The sequence below is a fragment of the Myotis nattereri genome, assembly GCF_964212035.1.
Source record: "Myotis nattereri genome assembly, chromosome: 1".
In the NCBI taxonomy this organism is placed as follows: Eukaryota; Metazoa; Chordata; class Mammalia; order Chiroptera; family Vespertilionidae; genus Myotis; species Myotis nattereri.
The window spans coordinates 188,698,684-188,719,992 of NC_138075.1; the positions used below are offsets into that span (position 1 = coordinate 188,698,684).

General features: G+C 33.8%; 1 protein-coding gene across 1 annotated transcript in view; it reads left to right on the forward strand.

Annotated features, from left to right (window-relative positions):
- UBA6 (ubiquitin like modifier activating enzyme 6) overlaps positions 1-20,253 on the forward strand; it is a 68,898-nt gene extending 48,645 nt beyond the window's left edge. The window contains exons 20-33 of the mRNA XM_081083433.1: positions 532-637; positions 2,131-2,220; positions 2,332-2,412; positions 3,145-3,273; positions 6,301-6,352; positions 6,441-6,504; positions 7,452-7,521; positions 8,868-8,939; positions 10,239-10,356; positions 11,475-11,668; positions 12,676-12,803; positions 13,707-13,794; positions 13,990-14,084; positions 19,245-20,253. Coding sequence (XP_080939559.1) covers positions 532-637; positions 2,131-2,220; positions 2,332-2,412; positions 3,145-3,273; positions 6,301-6,352; positions 6,441-6,504; positions 7,452-7,521; positions 8,868-8,939; positions 10,239-10,356; positions 11,475-11,668; positions 12,676-12,803; positions 13,707-13,794; positions 13,990-14,084; positions 19,245-19,380 — 1,423 coding nt within the window. The 3' untranslated portion in view covers positions 19,381-20,253. The remainder of the gene's footprint in view (positions 1-531; positions 638-2,130; positions 2,221-2,331; positions 2,413-3,144; positions 3,274-6,300; positions 6,353-6,440; positions 6,505-7,451; positions 7,522-8,867; positions 8,940-10,238; positions 10,357-11,474; positions 11,669-12,675; positions 12,804-13,706; positions 13,795-13,989; positions 14,085-19,244) is intronic.
- Positions 20,254-21,309: the final 1,056 nt, after the last annotated feature.

Below are 21,309 nucleotides of genomic sequence, written 5' to 3' on the forward strand. Positions count from 1 at the left end.
TTTTTCTTACATTTTTATATGCCTCTTGAATGTTAGGGTGTTAGAGCAGATATATTAACAGAAAAATTTATCAGTTGAGAGTATAGTGGAAAATTTATTTTTCCTTCCATGGTCAGAAGAAGGAAAAATAACTTTAATAAATTGTATAGAATACAGGTATTATAAATATTTAAGAAGGTATAGTATTATTTGGAATTAAGAAAGTATTGAGAAGATACAGTGGGATAGAAATAGGAAGCAAAAGTAGAAAGGATAACATAGCTAAAAGTTAACCTAATGGAAAACAAGCCCAAAATGTGGTGGTGGTGGTAGAAGGTAGAGACAGAAATGACTAGATTGAACAACATAATTTGTTGGAGGAAGGGGACAGAAATGATTAATGGGTTGTTTGGTGGTAATGTATGTTTCCTAAAATATTATAGTCCAGTAGTGATCAGTGTGTGAAGTGGTCAGTAGACAGTGGTAGGATTTCCTCTGCCTGCATTGCTATTGCTTACTTTTGTGCTTGTTCCGTATTGTCTTTTCAAATAGCCGTTCTGTAGCAAATCTACTGCCCCTCCTGGATTCTGGAACAATGGGCACTAAGGGACACACTGAAGTTATTGTACCTCATTTGACCGAATCTTATAGTAGTCATGTAAGTGAACCAATTTTTTTAAGTAAATGTCTCTTCTTTATATCTCATCATTTTATTATCTTCATCAGTCCACAAATTTGATTTAGCTTCTCTAATCGTGGTTTCATCTGCCAGTGATATTCATACATAAGTGTATGTACAATTTTAAAAATATATCTGAACTGATTTTTTTAAAATCATCAAAATTTTGGTTTGGAGTCTATTCTTTTGTTTACTGTTTATTTCTCAAAGCTGCTTGATTAGTTTTCTAACCATTCAACTGTAACTTATGAAATATTAGGGATCAAAATATATATATATAGGGGTTTTTTTTTTTACTATAAATGATATATAGATATAACTTTTTTAAACCCCCACAAGTAATCTTGATATACTGATGAAGCTGAAAATTACTGGCCTAAGAAATAATTTCAGGCTTTAGGATTTAAAGAAAGATCAACCTAAGTCGTAAAATTAAAAGAAGTATATATATATTTTTTCTTTTTGTTTTTTTTCTCTTTTTTAAATCAGTATATTTTTTACATTTGTAAATATCCTTTATTTAATGAAAATGTTTAGCTTAGTAAAATTTCAAATATTTCATATTTTCTCATTTACTCTCATGAAATCAACATTATATAATAAAAACATAGAAAACAAATTGAGGAATTTAATTTGATGGAAATTAGATGGAGGAAATCATGATATGTTGGTTGTTATGTTGGAAATTTTTCAAAGTAGAGAATATTATAAAATTCCAAAAGTTCCATTGATTCTCTTGTTCTATATCTTTCTCAAACCTTTTCCTGTCTTCTCTGACCTCATATTCAAAATTGGAATTTAATAATCTTCTGACTTACCTCTTTGGTTTATATTTTATGGTATTTCAAAAATCAACAAACTAAAATATAAATATCCATTAAAAAGAGACCAAGTGAGTAATTTACATTGGGTAAACAAATAAGCATAGGCCAAATATACCCTCTACAGGATATAAAATTTTTTCAGTAGTTCCTTTTTATCTGAGACAGTATAGGCATTTGCCATTTACTTTACACACTTTCTACTCAAAGCTGTACCAAGCATCAAGGACATATTCATGTTCCCCAGTTTTTTTCTCCATGGAGAAACTCATGGTATGCTGAGCACTGTATTGGGGATTCTTGAATTACTTTTCATAATAGGGAGTAGTATAAAGTTTTAAATGTAACCTTGATTCTGGGAGGGGAAAAATTAGTTATGTATGGTGGTCTTCCATGAGTGCTACATGGTGCCAAAAATGATCATAGAATTCATGTTTGTTGTTACATTGCTATTAACAAGTAGATTAAGTGTCAAAAGAATCAATTTGTCTTCTTGGTGCCTAGAAGAGAGAAGATATAAAAAGGTTGGATTTCTTTTATTTTTGAACTTCATTTCTTTTTTTAATGGTCTTAAAACATTCAAGTAAATTCAATCAATAAAAAATTGCCATTGCTTCTCTTAACTGTTTATTATCACATTTTATAAATTAGCGGGATCCCCCAGAAGAGGAAATACCATTCTGTACTCTGAAATCCTTTCCAGCTGCTATCGAACATACTATACAGTGGGCAAGAGATAAGGTAATAAAGATATTTGTTAAAGGAATATTTTTTGTAGTAGTTGAAAAGAAGATAGTCCAAGCTTCCAATTAGACTTCTGTTTGTAACTTTTTTCCCTCTTTTCCATAACAGTTTGAAAGTTCCTTTTCCCACAAGCCTTCATTATTTAACAAATTTTGGCAAACCTATTCATCTGCAGAAGAAGTCTTACAGGTAAAAATCAATATATTTTAATACAAACAGAGTTTTGTGTCATTTTATTTAAAAGTTCCCTGCAATTGGTTTATTTTACCTCTTTAAAAAGAGATTAATGTGATTATTATTGTTTGTGGTAAGTACATGAAGAATGTTAAAATTAGAAGGTCACAAATGATCTTTTAAAAAGTTATTTTATTTTATTTTTTTAGTTTGGTTGAACTATATGGAGTTGCCTATATTTGACCATGTTTGACCCACAAAACATCAATTCATATGGTTCAACCTAATAAGAGTGTTATAATTCTAGGAGAGCTACAAATAATAAAACAGCTCTTCGTGAGTTCTAGTGAAACTGTCACAATTGGATAGTAATATCTCAGACTTATACTGTCATGGTGAGGACACGACAAAGATGTTTTCTTTCTTTCCTTTAATCCTAAAAATGCCAGCTTTTTAGTATAAAACATTATTCTTAGTACTTATTTTAGTCAGTACATACATACTACCAGTAGCTAGCAAAACAGAATAATTTGGGAGACAAGAAACTTTAGAGTTAAAATTTGATGTGCTATTTTTTTTCTGTTTCCTCTCCAAAAATGAAAGAAAAGAAAGGGAGAGAGGAGAAAGGAAAGGACAAGTAGCATGAGATGGCACTTCAAACTGTGGCTAGTACTCACCTGGGAGAGAGGGAGGAAGGCAGAGAGAGATTAATTGGAAATGCATTTGTTTTGTTTTCTCTCATTCTAGAAGCTACAAACTGGACACAGTTTAGAAGGCTCATTTCAAGTTATTAAATTACTTAGCAGAAGACCTAGAAATTGGTCCCAGTGTGTAGCGTTAGCAAGATTAAAGTTTGAAAAATATTTTAACCATAAGGTAAGTATGCATTATAAAACATTTAAAAAAGGTCTGCCCTTGGCTTATTTAATTACTATCAAATTAATTTCATTGACCTGAAATGTCTACTCTTTCTTTCAGGAAGTTTTTCAGAAATAAGTAGTAAAGTAACTGAGAACAAGTGCTGAGTACACAACTAATTTCTCTTTAAATGTCACTTATTAATGAATGCATTTAAACTTCACTAATTGGCTTGTTAGATATACATTTAACTTATCCTTCTCTGTCTACAAAAATGGGTTTTATTAGATAGAGTTTCCTTCTGGAGTATAAGAAATATATTTCATCAGTAGTCTAAATGTAGTTTGTTTTTCAGAGTAAAGGAAAAGACTGAAAAAATAGAGAAATTCAGTCAGAAATTTTGTTGTAATTTTGCCTTCCCTATCCTGTCTGATAATCATATTTTGTGTTTCCTAATTTGTAAAATGGGGGTAATAAGCTGGTACCTAATTCATAGGGCAGTGATGAGGCTCAAATGAATTAATCCATACTAATAAAAGGGTAATATGCTAATTAGACCGGACATCCTTCTGGACAAAGCCACAGTGGCAGGGGCTGAGGCAGAGGCAGTTAGGGGCGATCAGGCCAACAGGGGAGAGCAGTTAGGGGGCAATCAGACAGGCAAGCGGTTAGTAAGTAGCCAGTTGTCCCAGATTGCAAGAGGAATGTCTGACTGGCAGTTTGGAGAGGGTTCAGGCCAGGCTGAGGGGAGCCCCCCTCCCATGCACGAATTTTGTGTACTGGGCCTCTAGTACATGTGTAAAGCATTTAGAACAGAACCTGGCCCATAAATACTCAATAATATTGGCTGTTTTCTTACCTCCAATAACTTAACAATTGCTAGAATGTGTCCTGTACTCTCTCTTTAATATCCTCCTCTCTTTGGGCTTTTATTGGAATAAATTTTAAGTTCATCCCTTTTTTAAAGTTTTGTTTTTTTGTGTTTTTTTTTTAAATATATTTTATTGATTTTTCACAGAGAGGAAGGGAGAGAGATAGAGAGTTAGAAACATCCATGAGAGAGAAACATCGATCAGCCGCCTCCTGCACATCTCCCACTGGGGATGTGCCCGCAACCCAGGTACATGCCCTTGACCGGAATCAAACCTAGGACCTTTCAGTCCGCAGGCCGACGCTCTATCCACTGAGCCAAACCGGTTTCGGCTAAAGTTTTTTTTAATTATACTTATCCTGCAATTCACTTTCTTCTTGGCTCTACTTCTTGGAAAAAGTGGTCTATACTCAACTTTGCCAACTCCACATCCAGTAAATGTGTCTTCTTTCCCCATTCTATTCAAACTATTCTGACCATGATTATCAACGATCTCGTTTCAAGATCTCAAATTGTTTTTAGTCCTTATCTTTTGTAGGTTTTTTAAAACTTCTTATAATGGAAAAATTGAGAACAATAGAATGTAGAGAAAATGGTATCATGAACTCCCATGTAATCATCATATGTCTGTCACCAAGGTTGAATAATTAACAACTCCTAGATAATCTTGTTTTAATCTATAACTCCACCCAATATACCCTTCCCCAGATGGTTTTGAAGCAAATCCCAAACATCCTATCTAATAATAGACAAACATGGTAATTGACCGTACCTTTGCTACGCCTCCCATTGGCTAATCAGAGCGATATGCAAATTAACCACCAACAAAGATGGCAGCTAATTTGCATACTGCAGGCAGGGTGGGACAGTGCCATCCTGCCTGCCCCACCGCCATCCAGGCCTGCTATTTGCCACCTGGGGCGGTGGGGCGGGACAGCGCCATCCTGCCTGCCCTGCTGCCATCCGGGCCTGCTATCTGCGACCGGGGGCGGCGGGTGTCCCGTGTGCGACCTGACCCGGGGCGGCTGGGCAGTGCAGCAGCGATTGGCTGGCCCGCCTGGCCGCCATCTGGGCATCCCGTGTGCGACCCGACCCGGGGCGGCCAGGCGGGGCACCAGCGATCGGCCAGCCCGCCCGGGTGCCCCATGTGCGACCTGGCCCGGGGCAGCCGGGCAGGGCAGCAGTGATCTGCCGTCCCACCCGGGCATCCCATGTGCGACCCAACCCGGGGCGGCCGGGCAGGGCAGCAAAGGCTTGAAAGTGGCTCTGGCCAGAGCGAAGGCCTGGGTCCCCGGTGCCAGAGGAAAACCGGTGCCGGCAGCCAGGGGAAAGGAAAGCCTACTGCACGAATCTTTTCATGCAACAGGCCTCTAGTACCACTATAAAAATACAAAATAGTATGTATTATACTGGTTTAATTTTAATTTGAAAGTTGCTAAGTACTATGTAACATACACCACCATTTCTGTAAAAAGGGATGAAATAATCTAATTTGTGTTTGCTGTAAATGCTGTTAACCTAAAAATAAAAGGCCAAATTGAGTGGCAATAAGCATTTAGATGAGATCCAAAAGAATAGCTATTTAGGAAGCACTGATTCAAGCAGAAACTAGAATAGTATTCCGATTAGGAGGTGAAGGCAAGGGGTATTCATGAGAAGGAGAAAAATTACAGGAATAGAAGGGAGGATTTTTTTTTTTCTTTATGGGTCTTAATACTCCAAAGAAGGAATTTCTATAGATGCAGATATCAGCATAGTGTTGCTGATTCTAAAGAATATCTAATTTTCAGTCTAACAGCCATAGTGCTTTTCTGTTAGCTTTACAAACAGTTGTTTGGGATATAGTATTGCCGTAGGCCCAGTCCAGTGATTTTTTCACCCAGTTTTACTATTCCAAAGGTTTGAGGGTTAAGACCTATAAGGCAGTTCTTCTGGGATGGTAGTTCAGACCCATTTTGAAGTGGCTTCGTTTATATTATTTTTTATAATGACAAACTATTAGTGTTAATTTTAAAATAACAATAGAGCTTATTCCAGGTTTTGGTGTGGCGGGGAGAGGGCAGTGACAGAATCCAGAATGGACAGATGTAGTACAAGAGTAGCTGGGAGACTTCACTGACATCTTTTTGTGTGTTTTCATTGGTGTTTTTTTTTACTTCATTTTTTTTCTTTAGGCTCTTCAGCTTCTTCATTGTTTCCCCCTAGATACTCGATTAAAAGATGGCAGTAAGTATAGCTGAGTATTGAGAAGGAAGTTTAATGTAATTTATTACTGGCTGTCTCAATTTAAAATAATATTTATCTATTTTGTTAGGTTTGTTTTGGCAGTCACCAAAGAGACCTCCCTGTCCAATAAAATTTGATTTCAATGAACCTTTGTAAGTATTTACATCCAGGTTTATATTCATTTGTAAATTTTTAACTTTGTATAAGTTTTTCTTACTGGGAAAATATTCAGACTTTTTAATGTTAAACGTAGTCTGCCCAACCAAGCCAGTCACAACAACCCTTCTTTCCACACTATTTATTTATTCTCTGTGGTAAATACCCTCATTATTTTTATCTTTTCTAAAATGAAACCAAAGCGTCACCTCTTTGACTTTATCCATAAAAAGTGAAGAGACAGCAGATTTTCTCTATTTAATGAAGCTAGTATATAGGAATAAGTAATAATGAAGCTAGTATATAAAAATTTAAGTTATTTGGGGTTAAGAATGATTACCACTAAATATCTCCCTAAATAACCTCAAATTAATTTTCAAAGGAGTTGGTCTTTGAATGAATACCTGTATACCTATCCAGATGCTATATATATATAAGCATACACACACATATTAAACACATTGTGTGTAAGCCTTCCTTTATGCTTAGGTTTTCATCCGGTGCTTATTTTAGGCTTCCACTCACCTAATCCGGACTGCTTGTTCTATCAAACTTACCTTTCTTTGTCTTAATATACTCTTTTGCTTAGTATGAACCACCTGACATACACTTTTTAATACCAAATATGTAATGCTTTTTTATGAATTTTCTTTGACTAGTATAATTTTTGCTTCTCTGACTAATCATATCCCCAAAGTAATCACAGTCACTACTTTGAAATATCAGTGCTGATAAGGATAAACATCTGATATTTTCTGTCTATAGCCTGTACAGTACTTAGATCTAGACCAGAATTTCACAGCCTGACTTTTAAAAAATAATCTTGTAATAAAAATTCTACGGTTATTTTCTTCAACATTTTAAAGACTAGTTTCTGATGAATTAAACATCTTATTTGAAACTGTTAATTCATACTTTGTTTTTTGTTTTTTTAATTTCAAAGGCATTTCAGTTTTCTTCTGAATGCTGCAAAATTATATGCTACAATCTATTGCATTCCATTTACAGAAAAGGTAAGATATTCTTAAAGCTTTAGCAAATGAAACAAAGCCAGGCTAGAATTATATGACTTACCAGCTAATTCCATCATCAAAATGTGTTTATATATTATGAGAATTTTTTTTTCGTTTTTTTATTTTGTTGCATGGTTGCCCATAGCAAAAGCTAAAATCTCATTGCAGCATTACTAAGTAGAAGAAAGTTAATTTTCTTTCTTCCTAAGTTTAAGTAGTGAAACACATTTATAAAAGCAGCCTTAGCTTTATTTTAAAACATTTATAACATAGTAACTTCAATTGTAATTACTCTGACACCCAAAAGGAACTATTTTATAACAAATTTAAAATATTCCTTAGAGATTCTCTTTGTTAACATTGGTTTGGCTTATTTTATGATGCTTTCTTATATTCTTTTCAGAAAATTTGAAAATGCTACCTCATATTGATATCTCTTAGTCCTTATCATCATATCCATTCTGTTAGGCATTATCTTTTTTGACTAACTGTAAAGGATCCAATGCAGTTTCATTTGAGAGGCAAATTTGCAGTAGTGAATTTTTCCCCACAAATGCATAGTAGAGCTAAATAAATTGTAACACTTTTAAATAGGCTGAATGGGGAAATATGAACCAGATTCATAAAATTCTGCCTATTTTAGATCTAGATCCAAATAGATCTAGCTTCCTAGGATCAAGATAAAAATGCCTGTTGTAGATTAATCCTTTTTTAGTTAATATACAGTAAAATGTGCTGTGAATGTCCAGTAAAAATAATGGCATACAGTCTACTATTCTTTTTGTAAAAAGAGTGGTAATTTTGTGATGTATCATAGGTGACCTCAAAAGCAGTTTGTCTCAGTTTTTCCTAAGCAGTTTCTTAATAGTATATAAGGATCTGATAACCTTAAATTTATCAAAGTTCATCTTGAACCATTTAAATATATTCATGTTTTCAAAGATATGAATTCAATTTACTTATTTATTTTATTTATTGAGTATAATTTTATGCCGAGAGCTTTGTAAAACAATGAAGACATAGTCCTCAATCTTAAAGCACTCAGTCTGATACAACCAGTTGTAAAACTACCTTTATAAAAATTTGTGGAAAGAACTAAGATTTTAAGTTTCTTGACAAATAAGTAGTTTTTTGCACATACTACTGTTCCCCCAGTCTTTTGGGTTGATATTTCTATAGAAATAAAGATAGGTATATGTCATAAATAGGTATAGTCTAAATAGTCAAATGATAAATTATTCAAATATTTTTATATGAAAAGGGACTTTTTATAGGACAGTTTTAGCTTTAGAATTCAGAATTAAAAGAAAAAGTTTGTTCATAAATTACTTTTTTTAAAAAAACAGGACATATCAGCAGGTGCCCTCTTGAATATTCTTTCAGAAGTAAAGATTCAGGAATTCAAACCTTCCAGTAAGGTACGTTTAGAAATTCTTTTATTTGGCAAATAGTTATTGAACTTCTGTATGTGTCAAATTCCATTCTAAACCTGGAGAATCCAGGTTAGGGTTATAAAAATTTGAGTTAGATGTCTTTTTAAGATAAAAAATAGTACTTTAATTACTGATGATGTAGCTAGTTTCTTAGTTTGAGAATATTAACTTTACTGCCATCATGGGATGTCCAGTAAGTAATCCCTTAAGGATAAATTACTTGTACATGTTGCCCTGCATTTGTATAAAGAAAGACATATTCATTGGAAAAGAATTGTTTGTCAGCAATCAAGAAATATTTAAAGGATACCTATGTATTTTATGGATCTCTTGTTCCTTCGAAGACAGAAAACAGCTCTGTGCTAGTTAGAGCCATGAAGTTTGTTTTGAAGTAGATTTGTGAGAATCACAAACTTTTGATTATTATCAACTTTATTTTAGTGTGGAATTTTAAAAGAGAACCATATAAATTCAGAGCTCACAAGCTATTCAGTAAATATTTTTAACACTCACTATAAACAAGTTTGTTATATATATATTTATTGTGGTTCTCTTAGTGAACAAAGTAAGCATTCTTGAGAAAAAAGTTTCTCATAGAGTTTAGATGTCAGTGTTAGGAGACAGATAATAAAGAAAACATATAAACAACATATTACCAACTTCTGCAAATATGGAGAACCTTTTTTCTGCCAAGGGCCATTTGGATATTTATAACATCATTCGAGGGCCATACAAAATTATCAACTTAGCCCTGGCCGATGTAGTACTGGTGGTTGGGCGTCAACCCAGGAACTAAGAGTCGAAGGTTTAATTCCTGGTCAGGGCTCATGCCCAGGTTGCACTCTCGATCCTCAGTGGGGGGATGTGCAGGAGGCCACCAATCAATGATTCTCTCTTATCACTGATGTTTCTAACTCTCTCCCTTCCTATCTCTCTAAAAACTAATACAAACATTTTTTTTTTAAATTATCAACTTAAAAATTAGCCTACTATATGTGGTCTATCATTTAATTAACTCATCCCTAATGCCTTGCAGGGGCTGACCAAATGATTTTGCAGGCCTTATACAGCCCACAGGCCTTTACGGTCCATGGGCCGGATGTTCCCCAACCATATGTAACTAATGGAAGGTATAAAACACATTGCACCATAATGATTAATAATCTGATTAAACTAGGTAGGGGGAATATTTTCTCTTGTGACTTATTTGATAAAACAGGTATGATAACCAAACTTAGACATTGGATGTGATACATTAATGAACATGTATACATGTATTTAAAGGTTGTTCAAACAGATGAAACAGCACGGAAACCAGACCAGATTCCTATCAGCAGTGAAGATGAGAGGAATGCTATTTTCCAACTAGAAAAGATTATGTCATCTAATGAAGCTACCACAAGTAAGAGCTAATCTTTATTAAAATGTTTTGAACTTGGAGAGATTTCTGTTTTTGCTAAGTTCTGTACCCAAAAGCTTATGGGATTTAATAATAGTAATGATATTAGTTGATTTCATGATCTAATGAAATATACTGTTCATCTTTAACTGTGACTGAATTCATAATTTTCTCCACCATTGCCCTACTCTCAAAAGCTCAAATGTGAGTCTGCTTTGTTATTGTTCTGATTATTTTAGGTTCTGTTGTGACTCTTTTTTAACTTATGACTAGCATAATGAGCAAAAAGTGGAGTCATTAAATTAGACAAGTCACTTCAGGATAAAAATGCATAGACAGATTTTTTTTTCTTGGTTTCTTAGTCTCCATAATTACACACAGGGAATACAAACTGACCTACACAAATACTTTGTCTTAAACATAGGGAAACTGAACAGTTAATTCCTTAAAAACAGAGCTACTAATTCATGTTTTTAGACCTGCTCATCATTTTTCTATTACATAAATCAATAGTTCCCAAACTTTTGGATTTTATGCACAGACCAATAAAATTCAGGGAAAACAACCAGGATTATTTATTTTACAAATAAAAGGTAACCATCTTAGTTTATTAATTATAGTTCTGGAAAAAAGCATACTATCATTTCTTTTTCATTTCATCACAGATCAAGTTATACCTATCTACAGAATGATTATGGGAACCACTGATCTAGAAATCTTTAAAAAAGATGCATATTTTTATTTGACCAACTTACCCTATTCTTAGTTATCAAAGGTCAAATGTTTCAGAGTAGTATGTTTCAAATCAACTTTCAAACAATACCCACTGTTGCCTTTTTATTGTAAACCACTTACTAGCAGATGTGGTACATGGCTTTCTTATTTTTCTATTTTTTAGAAAACTTTTTGTAATCTAGAAAATTCTCTAATCTAGTGGTATAAAAGCCATTATTTTCATTTTCTTCAATTTCTGCAGTTCTTTGCATTTTTCTTGTACATTTCAGTCATTCAAAAACATAAACAAAAAAGAACCTATAAGAGTAGTGAACCCACATTGCTTTTCACCTGGTAAAATCTTTACCACTTACTAGGAAACTTATTTTTCTGGTTGTTATGATTAGGTGACCTTCAGATGGCAGTCCTTTCATTTGAAAAAGATGATGATCGTAATGGACACATAGATTTCATCACAGCTGCATCAAATCTTCGTGCTAAAATGTATAGCATTGAACCAGCTGACCGTTTCAAAACAAAACGCATAGCTGGTAAAATTATACCTGCTATAGCAACAACCACTGCTGCAGTTTCTGGCTTGGTGAGTTTATTATTATTTCAGTGAAAATGCATCTTTTTCATAGCCTCTTTCCTTTTTTCCCATTGTACTACCTCCAACCAGTCACTCAGAGATCTTAGAAAAGGAGAGGTATACATATTGATCTTATAATTTAAAATTGCAAGACATTTGTTAAAGTAATCTACATTTTAAATTTTTACAATAAAAATATATTTTTATTAATTTCAGAGAGGGAGGGAGAGAGATTGAAACATCAGTGATGAGAGAGAATCATTGATCAGCTGCCTCCTGCATGCCCCACACTAGGGATTGAGCTCAACCCCAGGCATGTGCCCCATCTAGGAATCAAACTGTAACCTCCTGGTTCATAGGTTGATGCTCAACCAGTGAGCCATGCCAGCCAGGCGGGTATACAAACATTTTAACATTAAAAAAATAAGCTCTGTCAAGATAGTCTAATTTTTCTTACAAGCACTAATCCTCTTAATCATCTTTGTTTCCTCCATACCAAGCAGGTACTCTTTTTCTTGAATAAAATGAACTGCCCTGATCTTTGCTGTTGGATTTTAGTGCTCTGCCTTAAAAAATTGTAATTCCCTATTTGTGATTCAGTTTTCTTACAATTTAATCTTCCCTTAATGATTCAGAATCTTTACAATGGCCCTAATTATTACACTGTATACAGTGTTATTCTTAGAAGTCATGTAATTATCTGCCCCAGTATTGTGCTTAGACTATTGTATTTTTGAGTTCTGCTATCTGCTTTCAAAGTAGGAAGATTACCTGGTTAAGTTAACATATTTTTTAATAACCTTGTTCACCATGTAGAGAACAGGTGGAGAGTTTGAAAGTATATATGCTAAAACTGGAGAGATTTATAAGAAATTTATATTACTCTAGTCCAGTACTTGATTTTACTCTTTACAGAGAAATGCTTAAGAAGAATCTAGGGACATTAAGTAGAGATAATTAAAGTCATTAATAGTTTTAGCCTTTTTATATAATCAGTGTACCTTTTTTTAATCTAGGTTGCATTGGAGATGATCAAAGTAGCTGCTGGCTGTCCCTTTGAAGCTTACAAAAATTGTTTCCTTAACTTAGCCATTCCAATTATAGTGTTTACAGAAACATCTGAAGTAAGAAAAACTGAAATCAGGTATGCATGAAGCTCTATTTCTTGTACATAATAAAATTTTTACCTTTCAAAAGGGAAAAATACTAACTTTACATTTTCTTTTTTCTAAATCTATAAATTCTTACCAATACTTCAAGAACAGGTGAAAACCCTATCTTCTTTATGTATTTTTGACTAAACCAGCCATACAACTCTCACAATACTTAATCTGTCACACTGTTTAGCATTGTACTGTTTTATGGTTTCATATACCTAACTCAATGAATTAAAAGACACCTTAGTTTCTGACTAATGGATTATCTGATTTAGAATCTAGTTCCAAAAGCTATGTGACAAAGCAAAGCATTTGTCCTGGATCTTCATTTTTGGCTTTCCAGATTGGCAACAACCAAAAATTTGAAAACATCTATCTTGGCAAGACTGTGATAAAGCACTTTCATATATTACTGATGAGAGTATAAAGTAGTGTAACCCATAATATGGGGAATATAGCACTGTATTTCAGATTTACAGATACATTTACATTCATATCAAATGATATATGTACAAGATATTCATTCTGGCATCATTTGTCATAACCAAAGATTGGAGCAACCCAACTGTTCAGTAGTAGGGCACTATAACATCCACACAGTGAAAATCATGCAGGTGATTAAAAAAAGAGAGGGGGAAGACTCTCACTAAGTCATACTGATTTATAGTGAGATGCTAGAAAAATCAATAAGGAACTGATAAAAGTGGTTACCTGTGTGGTATGTTGGAGAAATAAGTTTATGGAATAATTAGGAGTTGTATTTTCCTTTTTCCCCCCACATTAATATCCAGCTAAATTACAAATAATGAATTTCTTGGGAATTTTTATTATTATTATTATTAAAGGGATGAAAATTAAAATGTTTTTGTTCTGAATATTTTCTACAACAGAAATGGAATATCATTTACAATTTGGGACCGATGGACTATACATGGAAAAGAAGATTTCACCCTCTTGGATTTTATAAATGCTGTCAAAGTGAGACACATATTCACTTAGTTGCTTTGAGTTTGTTTTTTATACATTAGTTGCTTTGAGTCTTAGTTTTTATACATAAATTTATGGGACAATTTTATAAGTATTATTTTTACTGGCTGTAAAACATTGTCACCCAAAACTTTATATTTAGATGAAGCTTTGATAATTGTTTCTCTTTTGGATATTCACTTTCAGGAAAAGTATGGAATTGAGCCAACAATGGTGGTACAGGGAGTCAAAATGCTTTATGTTCCTATAATGCCTGGTCATGCAAAAAGATTGAAGTTAACGTAAGTATCACACACTGTATGCAAAAGAGTCACAGGAATGGAAACATATAAGCTGGATGCACACTGGAAAATTAAATATAGAGGTTTATCGAAATTCAGATAGAAATATGTGTTTTACTCCTAATGGCAATCAAAAGACCGTGAATCTACCAAGCTCAGTTGGCTACCTCTCAAGAGAGATTCTTAAGATTATAATACCCTTGTGAATTTATTGTAGTTCAGTGTTAACTTTTCAGCCAGTAGGCTTAGAAACCTAATTTGATCAACATATCAAGTGAAAATAGATCCACTTCTCCTGTGGAAACACATAATGACCAGGAATATGAGACTGAAGTATAAAAACAAAAATGCGAAATTATTATTTTCATTCATTCACAATTTTTTTTTTTAGGAGTATCTACTATGTGCCAGGTACTTTTGTAAGCATTAGGGGTATAGCAGTGAGCAAAGCCAAGTCCCTGTCCTACTTGGAGAGTTTGCATAACAACTAGATAAGTACATCAGATAGTATTAAATGCTATGGAGAAAAGAAAGCAGAATAAGGGGGTAAATTGCTATATTATATTAAGTAGTCTAGTTAATCCTTCTTGTCGTAGGTAGCATTTCATCAGGGACCTAAAGAAAGAAAGGGAACCAAAAAAGGCAGTCTTTACAATGGTCTGCAAGGCCCTAAAAGATCTGGTTCCCAGTTACTCCTCTAAATTTCTTTTATACTTCTCTCCCTTTACTCTCAAAATTCTATCTATACTGGTCATTCTTTCTTTTCTTTGAACACTCCAGGCATGCACTAGCATGAAACCTTTGCTGTCGTTGTTTCCTCTGCTTGTACCTCTTTCTGCGATAACAACCTGGCTAATTCTCACTTCTGGTCTTTGTACCTCTTGAAGAGACCTCCATGAGCCCTGTTAAAATACTGCATTCTATCTGCTACCCTCTCCTCGCATGCTTGATCTCCTTTGCTCTACTTTTTCTCTTTAATATAGAATTTATCACTGACTTGTAGCTACTATATAATGTTTATTATTAATTATCTGTTTCCCCCAGCACCTAGACCAGGGGTCCTCAAACTACGACCTGCGGGCCGCATGCAAATACAAATATTGTATTTGTTCCCGTTTTGGTTTTTTACTTAAAAATAAGATATATGCAGTGTGCATAGGAATTTGTTCATAGTTTTTTTTAAACTATAGTCCTGCCCTCCAACGGCCTGAGGGACAGTGAACTGGCCCCCTGTTTAAAAAGTTTGAGGACCCCTGACCTAGACCATTAGCTTCACAAGGGGTCAGATCTCTATTTACACGGATATATTTCAAGAACCTAGATCATTTGTAATACTTTACGCAATAAAAAATAAAATAAAATAAAATAAAATAAAATAAAATAAATAATTTTTTAAAATCTGAAGAAGAAAAAAGAACCTAGACCAATGCCTGGCACAAAATAGACATTAAAAAATATTTGCCATATGACTAAATGAATCTCCACATGATGGTGCTATAACAGATATGTCAACTTTATGATTATCAGTTAATGAGGTTATTCACTGTTTTTTTATTATTCCAGTCTTAATTATCTATACTTCACAAACAAAATTCCTATTATATTAGCTAAGGCAGTGGTTGGCAAACTGCTGCTCACGAGCCACATGCCACTCTATGGCCCCTTGAGTGTGGCTCTTCCTAAGCCTTAGGAGTACCCTGATTAAGTTAATAACAATGTACCTACCTATATAGTTTAAGTTTAAAAAATTTGGCTCTCTAAAAAAATTTCAATCGTTGTACTGTTGATATTTGGCTCTGTTGACTAATAGAGTTTGCCGACCACTGAGCTAAGGCATTAATTTGGCTCATATTGGTTGTTTTTTTTTAAATTCAGATCCCTAAGTATCTTTTGGATAAAGAGTAGTATTTAGAATTATGTCATATACTAACTAGATGAGATTGGAATGTGTGGTCCTGAAATGTATTAACTAGTGAAATTTAACATTTGCTGTGAATATTCATAAAAATACTTTATAGAATTGGCCAATATGTATAAGCTCCAGCATGATGTTTTGTGAATAATATTTCTAATTTGATTACATTGTTTACTTAGCAGATAACTTACTGAGTATCTATGAAGTAGCTTGATAAGCTTGACTTCAGAAATACCTGGGTTCACATCCTTCCTCAGCTATTTCATTGTTTTGTCACATGGAGTAGTAGCTTATTGAACTTTTTTGAAACTTAGTTTCCTATCCACAAACAGGGATGTTTGTGCTATTGAATACTAAAGTAATAGTAAGGGCTAGTATTGTAATAGCAAGTAAAAAACATTCCATAAATATTACTCCTGTTAATGTTCTGTCATCATACATCTTTATCAAATAGACCAGTGGTCGGCAAACTCATTAGTCAACAGAGCCAAATATCAACAGTATAACGATTGAAATTTCTTTTGAGAGCCAAATTTTTTAAACTTAAACTATATAGGTAGGTACATTGTTATTAACTTCCTAACTAAGGCTTAGGAAGAGCCATACTCAAGGGAGCCTCATGTGGCTCGCAAGCCGCAGTTTGCTGACGACTGAAATAGACTTGCTCTCAAGGAGTTCACAGTTTAAGGAAGAGTCACATGTTAACCATTAAAATGTAATTGAATAGTTATTATAATAAAGGTTTTTACAGAATACTATGGGTACTACTAAATCAAACCTTATGCTTAGGGTAAATTTTATTTGCACTACTTTTGAAAATGGATTATATCAGGCAAAAGCAATAGTTTGTGCAAAGGCATGCAGCTAATAATAAGAAGCGTACATGATCTGTTTGGAAAATCAAGTATTTTTGAATGACTTAACGGTGAGATGGATAAGGGGTGGAAAGAATGAAAGTTATATATGGGACAAACTATCTTTGTAAAATGGAAGGAGCTAATATTGAGGATTAAAAATGTTGTAGTTCAGAGCCTGGCATAAGCTAGGTATGACAGATAACATAGGCAAGAGAATAAAATAAGATTTACTTTTTAAGAGAATGTTGGCAGCAAAGTAGATTGGAGGTAGAAGAGAAACTGGAGACAGTTGTCTAGAACAGCCGTGGGCAAACTACGGCCCGCGGGCCGGATCCGGCCCGTTTGAAATGAATAAAACTAAAAAAAAAAAAAGACCGTAGCCTTTTATGTAATGATGTTTACTTTGAATTTATATTAGTTCACACAAACACTCCATCCATGCTTTTGTTCCGGCCCTCCGGTCCAGTTTAAGAACCCATTGTGGCCCTCGAGTCAAAAAGTTTGCCCACCCCTGGTCTAGAAGCTAATGCAGTAATAGGGTATATAGATGATGGTTTAATTTAAGACAGCAGTGACAATAGCAAAAACTAAGGGGGCGGGGGTTAGAGTTTTTTTAATCAATTACAGTTTACATTCAGTATTATTTATTCTTGTATTAGTTTCAGTTGTACACACAGTGGTTCGACCAGTGGTGGGCAAACCGCGGCTCTTTGCCCCCTTGAGTGTGGCTCTTCCACAAAATACCACGTGCAGTATTTTAAATATGAGGGAAGCTTTTCTCAACAGGTTTCAGGAATTCAGAAACAGCAAAGTGACATTAGCCTTTGTTAAAAACCTCTCAATGCTACTGTAACAGAATTAAATTTTTCTCCCTTTAATATTGACATTGGCAACTTTGAAATGCAATTGGAGCTCAAAATTTGAACGTCTTTGTGCTGATATAGAAATATTGGAGAAAAACAAATGTGAACTTAGTTCAAAGCACAAGTGGTCTGCTTTGAAAGACCTGGAGAAGGACGATATGTTGATTTTTAACACTTGGAATAGTATTCCTGATTCATATAATCAACTGAAAAACTAGTGTTTGCTGTTCTTTCCTTATTTGGGTCTACATATTTATGCGAACAATCATTTTCAAGCATGAACCTTATCAAAATTAAATTGAGAAGTCGTCTTATTGATGAGAACTTGGAATCATGCCTAAAATTAAAAACAGCATACAAACCTGACTTACCCAAACTTTCCAAGGAGATGCAAGGCTGTTGTTCACATTAGTGTTTGTCAGTCATTGTCATGATTTAATTTTATGGATATTGTAAGGTAAATTGTAAGGAATTTAATTTTATCAATAAATAATATCGTTATTAAGTATATCAAGTTTTATTCAACGTACCTATAGTTTAACTAAGACTTAAAACTTTAAGTAAAGTTTATTAAGTTAATTTTAGGGAATGTTGTGGAGTGAAAGAAGATGTAGTGTCGAGGATTGAGAAAGGTATGTTGAGATGGTTTGGACATATAGAGAGGATGAACAAAAGGAGATAGACGAAACAAGTATATAAGACGAGTGTGGATGGGAGAGTTGGAAGGGGTCGACCTCAGCGAACGTACCTCAATCAGATTGAGAATGTTAGCAAAGGCCAGCTTAGGAGTACCCTAGTTAAGTTAATAACAATGTACCTACCTATATAGTTTAAGTTTAAAAAATTTGGCTCTCAAAAGAAATTTCAATCCTTGTACTGTTGATGTTTGGCTCTGTTGACTAATGAGTTTGCCAACCACTGGGTTAGACAACAGTATTTTACAACGTGGTCCCCCATCCCCCATGTTTTAAGTACCCCTCTGATCCCATTGGTAGTTGTTACAATATTATTGACTATATCCTTTATGCTGTAATTTACATTCCTGTGACTATTTTGTAACTACCAATTTGTTTAAATGTTTTTTTGGTACGTAGGATAAACAGAGGATATAAGGGAAAGGTGAAACTTAAGAATGTGTTTTACTATGATGTTTCTAGCTGGCATTCAAAGATTTAAGAGTTATAGGAGAATTTGTTTTCTTAAATCATTGCTTTCAAAAAGCATTTTGGGTTTTTTATGTTTTTTGTATGTTGGAGAATTTGTTTCACTTTTTGTTTTTGAATAAATGGTTTATATTCTTTACCACTACTAGCAGTGGTCCATAGTGATTCACTGTTAGGTAAATGAGTGTCTTGAGTTTAGAGCTTTTAGATAAAAAAAAAAGAATAGATGAAAACAGATGTATTATTGGGGTTAAAATGAAATTAAAGTCTAGATACAAGTCCGATTCTCTGGGCAATGTTAGTCAGCAAATCATTCATTTTAGGAATTTACCAAATTATTTGTCTTTTGCTATTTTTCTTAGAATGCATAAACTTGTGAAACCTACTACTGAAAAGAAATATGTGGATCTTACTGTGTCATTTGCTCCAGACACTGATGGAGATGAAGATTTGCCTGGACCTCCAGTAAGATACTACTTTAGTCATGACACTGATTAACAGAAGTTGTCTTAAAGTTGCTGCAGCACTTCTTTGATTTTAGAAAGAGTGACTTAATTCAGAGCTGCAAAATGAGCTCATATTACTAATGGATTTCTCTTTGAGGAAACCTTAATTTAAGGGACATAACATCAGGAAACTACACTGAAGAATTGCAAAACATTTTGGAGCATAGTATATACTTGTTATGTGGACATGATCACAAGCACCTTTGAATTGGAATGCCATTTTATAATGCTTACAACAAATTTGTGTATTAACCTCTCTGGATGAATAGAAGGAAAAAATATGTATCCATGACCAGAAGAGAGAAAAGATTAAAAAAAATTAAAGTAACAAATGCAACTATCCACAAAGTTTAATCCTATTTTATGAATTTCTTATTTGTTTAGTTTTTTGAGGCCTGTTTTTCTATACAAATAGTGTCAGGCACCCTGTACCTCTCATGATTAGACTTTGAATTTAACACCAGTGGGAAGTGGAGAGATGGTGAATGAAGAGTAGACATTTTAAGTTTTATAGTTGCAGTTTACTGTCCTATTACCTCTGCTAGTTTAACCAGAGTTTGTTATATCACCGTCTCCCAAAAATCAGGATCTTTGTTGATAGCATCAGTGTTGTAAGCCATGAGCAGTAGGTCAGATGACTAAATGTTAACTGTATTACATGGACTCTGATAACCCTCTTAGAGAATCCGTGAATGTGAATAGATGTAGCTAATCATTTGATTCTTCACTATGCCTTCTCATGTGGCCGTTTTATTTATTTGGAACTCTAGACCTAATTGTCATAGTATGTAAGATTAAAAGGTTTTGTGAAGGGAGTGTTTTTTAAAAGTAGTTGAAAACTAGAAATTAAAAAATTATCACTAGTTGAGTCTTGGATTTTTTTTTCCAGCAACCTAATAAACAGGGGGAAAAAAATTTTATATTTTATGTTAAAAAGAAACGTATTATTTTATTCTGCATTCCCAGAAAGGGAATAAAAATAAAAATTTATTTTTTTAGGTCTTTGATGACAGAAACTTTCTGTTTTCTGATATGAGCTGTTGCATATGTTCATATAAGTGCTATCATTAAAATGACATAAAGTATACTCAACACTGTAAACTCAATGAAAACAGCAAGTGTTTCTTTTTCTAAAACTACCGTGTATTTTAAAGCAAGTTTAACCCACAGAAGTCATTTTCCTCTAGTCTAGCTGCTTTTCTTCTGCTCCCCTGTTCAGACCATTAGTAGGTACTTTGATAAAACTAAATTCACATCAGTATTACTCCAATTAGGTATATTTTTATATCCTCAACTTTTATTTTATTTACAAATACTTTAAATGACTATCAACCAGCTTTGTTATTTTATTCTTTTGTAAAAGTATTATCCAGTTGAGAAAATAAATTTCTTTAGGAGTAGAAGGTGAAATTGCATGGTTAACAGATAGATAATCTGTGCATTGGGAAGTGGAGAGAAGTGGACAGGATGAATTTAAAGGAAATGGCTACCTTTGAAATAAGCAATTAATTTTTGGTTCCTCATATCCTACTCTATCCAGTTGTGCATATTAGAAATATAATGCTTAAAATTAATGTTACTTAAAATTGAACCCAGAAACATCAGAGTTCTATGGCTTAGAACTTTAGAGGGAAGGAATAATAAAAGGACTTTTCTGTAAGAAGCCTTTTTCCCCACTTTTATATTGTTTTGTGCTCCATGATAGTAACTGATATTTTCCAAGTAGCCATTCAGTAAGTCATCTATGACCTAATAGCTTGCTTATCATTTGATATAAATCTCCAAATCTCTTCCAAAGTAAATTTAGAATGTGCTCTCAATTGTTATTTATAGAGAACAGTGCGTTAGCAGATACAAACAAAATCAACAGGGATTAAACCTGAAACCCTTTTGTTGTTGTTGTTTTTTTTCTGTAGGTAAT